The following is a 7632-nucleotide window of genomic DNA, read 5'->3' as shown; positions in this document are numbered from 1 at the left end:
TTGATGTTGTAAAGAACGATGTGTACTTGATGTTAATGGGTTTTGAGTATGCTGACTTCGGCATTTGATTTTAGCAAGTAAAGGTGATTTGTGCTAGTGGTGTAGTTGTGCGGATGGAGGCTAAACTGGATGATGGAGTTAACCAAAGTGCTGGAATTCAAGAGGATGGTAGCGGGGGAACACAGACTGAAACAAACGAGACACTGATTGGAGACGGTAAAAATGATACTTGTGATGAATGGGTGGAAGGAGAAGCCACTGAATATCGAGATGTGCTAATGCTGACGGAAGCCGATATGATGAGGAAGGTGTTCTGCATGGACAAAGCCGCGTATGAGTTTTACAAGAGATACGGCAAAATGCCATGGGTTTGGTATTCGCAAGGGTGACTCAGGAAAGGATGATAATGGAAGGGTGATTAGGAGGAGGTTCTTTTGTAACAAAGCAGGGCTGAGGCAGCGCAAATATTACAAAAGGCTTGACAGGAAGAGGGACCACAGATCGAAGACGCGCACAAACTGTGACGCAAAGCTATCAATCTTATGGGATGGTATCAGCGAAATTTGGAGGGTTAGAAAAGTTATACTAGATCACAACCATGATTTAACTCCTCATAGGATGGTTCATATGATCAACAGCTTTAGAGACATTGATTGTTCAGCTAAGGTACAGATTAATGGCATGCAGGGACACGGTGTCCCGACGTTGAAGATCCTAGGTTATATGGCAGGGCAAGCTGAGGGGTATTCTCTAATGGGTTTCACGAAAAATGATGCCTATAACTACATCGAGCAGACAAAGCGGGAGAAGATTGTTGATGGAGACGCTAATGCCGCAATAATTTATTTAGAGGGAAAAGCAGTGTCGGATCCGATGTGCATGGCTAGGTACAATTTGACGAACAACAATATGTTAGCGAACTTGTTTTGGGCTGATGGTGGGAACCGGGTTGATTACCAACACTTTGGTGATGTGCTTTCCTTCGATTCGACTTACGAGAAAAACAAGTATAGGAGACCTTTGGTTATCTTTTCTGGTTCGAACAATCATAAGCAAACAACCATATTTGGGTTTGGTTTGGTGTTGGATGAAAGCATTGGGTCATACACGTGGTTGTTTGAAAATTTATTGGAGGTAATGTGCAACAAAAAGCCGTCGGTGATTGTGACAGACGGGTGTGACTCAATGAGGGCAGCAATCAGGGTGGTGTTTCCGGAGGCCACACATAGGCTGTGTGCTTGGCATGTGGAGAAGAACGTGACTTCGAATGTGAAGGATGAAGGTTTAAGACAACTTTTCACTAGGTGGCTGTACTCAAATATGGATATAGAAGAGTTTGAGGCAGAGTGGGCCGCAGCTGTTGTCGAATACCGACTTCATGATAGTTTTTGGGTGAAGGAAACCTATGATAAGCGGAAAATGTGGGCAAATGCGTACTTAAAAGACAAATTCTGTGCCAGGTTACGCCCTAATTCTTGATGTGAAGGGATTAATGCAAATGTCAAAAAGTTTCTTAATTCAAGGCACAGTCTTCTTGAGTTGGTGCAGAATGTTGAGTTGATGGTACGAGAGTATCGGAATAACGAGTTAGAGGCCCACTTCAAGTCCATTCATGGCAACCCAGTGATCACGACTTGCTTGGACCCACTCGAGCGTTTTGCTGCCAATGTTTACACACGAGAGTTATTCTTGGACGTGAGGAGGGAAATTGTGGGTGTCGGTGGGGTTAACTTTGTCACAAAGGTTCGCCGATCCACGACTATAGTGTACACAATTGAAGACTATGGCATTCCGGGTAGGCCACTAACGTTACTGTACGATAGGGTTGTGAATAGGGTTCAGTGTCCTTGCCAATTTTGGTTGCGAAAGGGTTACCCATGTCGACACATGTTTTTCGTTTTGAAGCATGAGCATGCGAGGAAAATTCCATCAAAGTTGGTGCTTAATAGGTGGCGTAAGGACACTAAATCATTGGAGAACTACGGTGAAGGAAGAGCTTATGAGTGCAGTGAGCGGGGGTTTCTATTACGTCAGGGTGCATTGCACTCTGCATCACAGTGGTTTTCGTTCGTAGCTACACATAGCCCGGGTTTGTTTAAAACAGCGATGAGTGGCATACGAGCTTTATGCGAACAAATCGAGGCTGCATGCGATCAGAAGGGTCCGTCGGCAAAGGGAAGAGATACTCCTAGTGTGAAGGATCCTGTGGTGGTTAAGACCAAAGTGGCTCCCGGGTTAAGAAAATGAGTGGTAGGAAGAGGCGTTGTAGCATGTGTTGGAAATCAGGACACACGAAGCGACACTGCACTGAAAAGGGGGGAGTCAATATGCAGGCAGACCCACAGGAGGATGGGAAGGCAGTGGACTTAGGGTCAGAAGATTTCTCACCAACAGTAAATGCAAAGGTTTGTTTATCACAGTTACTAGGAATCCTAAGTTGTGTATGTTAGTAGTAATAGGGTTTAGGGTGTTGCTGTTACGTATTTCTGTAAATGTTATAACAACCATGTTAGGTGTCGTTTGCATATCACGCAGTGTAACGGTTAGCAAAGGGCAGCCTTTAAGTACTTGTGTAAAAATTTATTTTATAATTGCATATGTTTGCTGAAGTCACTGGTGACATGGTTTCAGGTTTATTTGGATTCACCAATGACATGTTTCTTTATGTTAAGGTTGATGTGATGCATCGAAAGTGCTTCCACCTAAAGTGGGAGAAGCCGTTGCTGAGTCGGACGTGGAAGAATCCGGGTTCCGGCCAAACGAGGGGGTCAGAGTGGGCATATTCGTATCGAAAGTTGGGATTCTGTCCTCCCACTGTGCTATAACGACGACAACTGTGTGAAGATTGCAGAGGTATGGTTGTTATTTTGGAATAGTTAAACTTGTTTCATCAGGTGTGTGCAACTAATTGACATGTACATGTTGTCGATGCAGCTGATGCATGACATAATCAGGGTTACCGAGAGGCTAGCAAGTAATCCGAGACAAGTTTGAGAGTAAGCATTCAATGAATGAATGGTTAGGTTTTGGGCAACATGTAATGTTATGTTACATTTTTTCAATTTGCTTGTATTAGACAACTAAGCTATACCAGCTGGATTATGTTGTTCGTGGTTATATTTAGTATACAGTGGATGAATGATGATAACTTGTATCCTCCATGTAGAGTGACTATCTTGTAGTGGTAGCTAAAAAGGCCTCGAACCCCTCGGAGACAAGCCTTTCTTTTTCCCTTGAAAATATTACAGTGACTGACCTCCTTCAGTTATATGACACAGTACTTGATGCTGAAAAGGTTCTCCTATATAAAATAGGAGAACAAAAGAATTTAATTTGGAAGCAGGACTTAATTTAAATTGTTTACTATACAATACACATAGGCTTTCTTTTTAAATTGTTTACTATATTTCTTCTCTGGTTTAGTATGCTTCATTGTGATTTGAACACACTGCTTAAATTTTGATGTGATTCTACTGTAATGAATTAGTTAGAAAATTATATTTGAATTAGCTTATTTAGCATAAATGTTCAGGGACCTCATCATCTTAATTTCTCAAACATCAGATATGTACTTGTCTTTTTGCTTACTTTTCTCAAGTCAAATTAATTTGGATGTTCAAAATTATATTTCTCATGAATTGGTGATGTTAAAGATGTGACTACCAAATTTTTATGAGAACCTCTAAAAAAATTACTATCAAGCTTTCATTGGGACAAAAAGTTGATTCGAAAATAAATTCAGGAATTCTGAAGCAACGGGAAAACAAAACAAGAAAATAGAAAGGGGAGAGGATGATGAGATAAAAGTGAACGTCGTCAAAAAAATGCTTCTGTAAGGCTAAACTCAAATACAATATGAAATATGCATATTTCGGGTAGGACTATATAGCACAATACACATAGGCTTTCTGCTCTGCAATGTGGACCACCCTAAAACCAGAAAAGAATGTCTATCCAATATACAAGAATATGCACTAGTGCATCTACTACTAAAGAGAACAACTCATGGTTATTGCTGGATCAATCATTCACTCATTACTCATTCTACCTTCCAGGTACCAATGCAGTACATACACAGAGAAAGGAAAGCATGATAAATCGAATATATTTTATTTCTCAGATAAGTTACAGTGCCTGGTTTGACTGGATCCCATTTCCCATGTAATCATAAAAAGTAAAATATCACACCAGTTGAAACTTAATGACACTATCAATATTATTATTAGTAGTATAAAATACCTTCACCAGAAAGCATGGTGAAACAAGACAAAGAATTTAAAAAAACAAACAAAGAAAAAAGAAATACCTGTTGCAGAATATGACAAAACAGTGTAAGAAGCATGATGTTCTTATGAGTGGACCCTTGAAAAACCTCAATGTTTTATTATTTTCTTTTTAGTAGAACCACAATAATCAAACACATAAATAAAGACAATAGGGTTTGAATGGTTTAGTGCAGCTTAAAATAGAAAAATAAACCAATAGAAGCAAACTCAGAAATTTAAGACAATTTCGATGAGCAAAAGGAAAGGGACCAAGAAAAGGCAAATAACTTTGGAAAAAACTTAGTAAAGCAAAAACCCGTCAAAAATGGGGAAAAACATTCAAAAGTAAATGTAATAGAGAGGGTCAAAAAGCATAATATTTTCAACCTGATTACGATAATAAAGTTAGGCATGAATATTAACACAGGTGACAAGGTTAAGTGTTTGTAAATGAGTTTCCCATGTTTGTTACATTCATGATCACTTGTTTAAAGACTAAATACATGAATGTCCCCAAACAAAGCATGGAGAATCAAATTCCAAGGGTATAAGTATCTCCTTCAGCTGCCAACAAAATCTGGGTAACACATACCATTGTTGACCCCTAACAAGTGTTCCTAAATAGTACTGGTGTAAGGTAAACTATTACATGCAGAAAATTCCTAAAGGAGTTGAATAAGGCGAAACGCATTCTCTAGAGTTAGGCAACCCCAAAAGCAATCAAAAGAAGGTCAGTGGTAGCTACAACTATATTCCAAAAAAATTCCAACACCAGCACACGAGGTGACGGTGGCAGCTACTCAAGCCTTCAGATTGAGGGGCTCAAGGGACCCGTAGGGGAGTTGGCCTTCTTCCCTTGTCTCTTTCCCTTCTTGTAGGATGCTCTATTTGACCTATCCCAATACCTCATTGCCTTTTCTGCCACTTCCTCGGTAATAGGGTTGTGACTGCCCATGACAAGGTCTATGGCCAATGCCATACGGGTGCTATCGTTAACCTCCTAAAGCAATAATTCCCTCATGAAATTAAGCAACGTAGGACAACAACAGGCTCAATCAACATGAACATACTAGCCATGAGATAACCCTTACCTCCAACTCATAAGATGCCCACAGATGGGTGAGGATCATTCATTGTGATACCCACACTCCACAATCCATCTTGTTTCAGATATTAAATTCTGTCACCAAACTAGAGTTACAGTTGTTTTAAATCATGTTTCAACATCAGAAAGTGGTGTGCTATGTTAATCACTAAACTAAACATATATGTACACGATGGATTCCAGAATCTAAACTAAACGGATCAATGCATTTAGGAAATTACTACTACAAATTAAATTAGCAACTACTTGAAATCATAAAAAGTAACATAGCACACCACTTGTTTTAAATCCTGTTTCATCCCCAAATAGATACAGCACGAAAAAAAATTATAACTAAAATCAGATCACCAAAATTCCTTCTAGTCGTGTTTCAACATGATTTGCAACTTACGAGTCCTCAGCTTGCTGGGAGACCAATGGCTCAAACACCTTAAAGCTGTACACCTTCTTAGGGGTGATATTTTGCTTTTCATAGCAACTCTTGTCAGCAAGTATGTGGTCGATAAACTTGGCCTGTATGTGGTAATCTGCAACTATTAATGTACGATGAATGAAGTCAAAAATGTTGCAGCAAGCACATAAGTTGCGGATATGACTCACCACGTCCAGCATTTGGTTGATCCTTCCTTCTCGTTCTGAGGTAAGCTTAAGCGAATCAAGGTACACCAGCTTCTCCTCCCACATGTCGACTATCATCAAGTACCAATGATGGCCACTATGAAGGGGAACGTATATCTAGTATTCAAAAGTTAATGAAACAACGACATGTACAGTCATGGAACAACCTTGTAATCCAATTCAGCAACATAGAAAAAAAACCATTAGTTGAAAGGGGGTACCTTTAGGAGGTTGTCTGCCAGCCCCATATATTTGGCTTTTATGTAATCCAGCGTAGATTTGTAATGAAAAGCTAGGTTCAATGTAATTTGCTGTCACGAGTAGGAATGAGGCATTGAGTATATGTTTTCCATTCGGGATTAATCTTTCAGGAAATGAATGAGAACTTACCGAAAAGGTCATCGGAAGCCACCATCGATGATGGTCCTTTCCCGTCGTTAACATTGCAACTACAAGGTTGATTACATCATCCACCACCTCTTCTCCAGGTCTCAATGTCCACAGTGCCTCTCTGTTACCGACACAGTGGTCATTTTGGACAAGCAGCTCGCTACGAATTAGAGAAACATGTTAAGCATATAGTAGAATAGTTTTAGTAAAAAAAGGATGAGAAGAGTTGAGCAATAAATTTTGCAATTATTCAGAGACGTGGCTAGCTGCACCTTTGTTCTAAGTCTTCAGCAAACACATTTGCAGCCACAGAAAGCTCATGGCCAAAGAATTGCATCCCCGGAGGGGGCCAGAAATAGATATCCATGCATTGTACAGCCAGTAAAAAAAATCATTCGTTCTTGGTTCATGCCAACTTAGTCATCGTAAAATCAATCTACCCAGTTAAGCATAGAATATCGCACACATGGAATATATCAAGTTTTTATTCGAGGGCCATCACACCTTATTCGGAACAACATAATCACATTCAAGCTACAACAAAGATAGTTGTTTATCATGAAAAGAACCACTTCGCTGTAAATCGTTGTCGGTTAAAGAAGGAAAATGTTTTTATGAGGACGAGTAGTCAATGCTGGAAAGTGGTGCCGGTTAGAAAATAAAAAATTTACATGGCCAAATATTCGTATAACGAGTTACTAGGGATGCTTGATACATATTACCGTGGGCATATCTTGTGACGTCATCTGCCAACCGGTGTGTGTGTGTGTGTAGAACGTGAAGGGAGATCCAAGTCCTCGCTGCTGTATGTTCCTCAACTCTCCGAAGTCAGAATCTTCTTCCTCACGGAACTCACGCTTTCTCCGGAACATTGGGTTGAAAAATGCGTCAGGTACAAAACCAGGTCCACATAGTAGGAAACTAAGGGCTTCACAAAGGAATATATGAAATCAGAACTGAGAACATAAAATTCCTACCTTGGGTGCACCAGGTTCACCCTCCTTCTTTACGTGTTTGGAAACACCTTTCCGACCAGCTTGACCAACCCCTAGCTTCTGGGATCCGTACTGCACAGCAGCCTTTGAGTTCTTCATAGTTTTTGGGTCGGTGAGAAACCATGTTACCTTTGCCGTTGCTGTCTCCCTGTGCAATACGATTGGTAAGAAACCCGATGACTCGATTGTGTTCGGCAAGAAGGTCTGTGATGGCCTGGATCTGCTTCTCCTGGCCACGTAGAATGGCCAGCATGGTCTC

At 40.4% G+C, this 7632-nt stretch overlaps 1 protein-coding gene across 1 annotated transcript; it reads left to right on the top strand.

Moving 5' to 3' along the window:
- Positions 1–1560: 1560 nt before the first annotated feature.
- LOC130941143 (protein FAR1-RELATED SEQUENCE 9-like) lies at positions 1561–2247 on the top strand. The gene has a single exon (XM_057869543.1). It carries the CDS (start codon positions 1561–1563, stop codon positions 2245–2247), a length of 687 nt encoding a protein of 228 aa, XP_057725526.1.
- The last annotated feature ends 5385 nt before the right edge of the window (positions 2248–7632 follow it).

The sequence above is a fragment of the Arachis stenosperma genome, chromosome 7 (assembly GCF_014773155.1).
Source record: "Arachis stenosperma cultivar V10309 chromosome 7, arast.V10309.gnm1.PFL2, whole genome shotgun sequence".
In the NCBI taxonomy this organism is placed as follows: domain Eukaryota; kingdom Viridiplantae; phylum Streptophyta; class Magnoliopsida; order Fabales; family Fabaceae; genus Arachis; species Arachis stenosperma.
The sequence above is the reverse complement of the archived record's forward strand: the minus strand, read 5'-3'. Positions and strand labels throughout refer to the sequence as shown.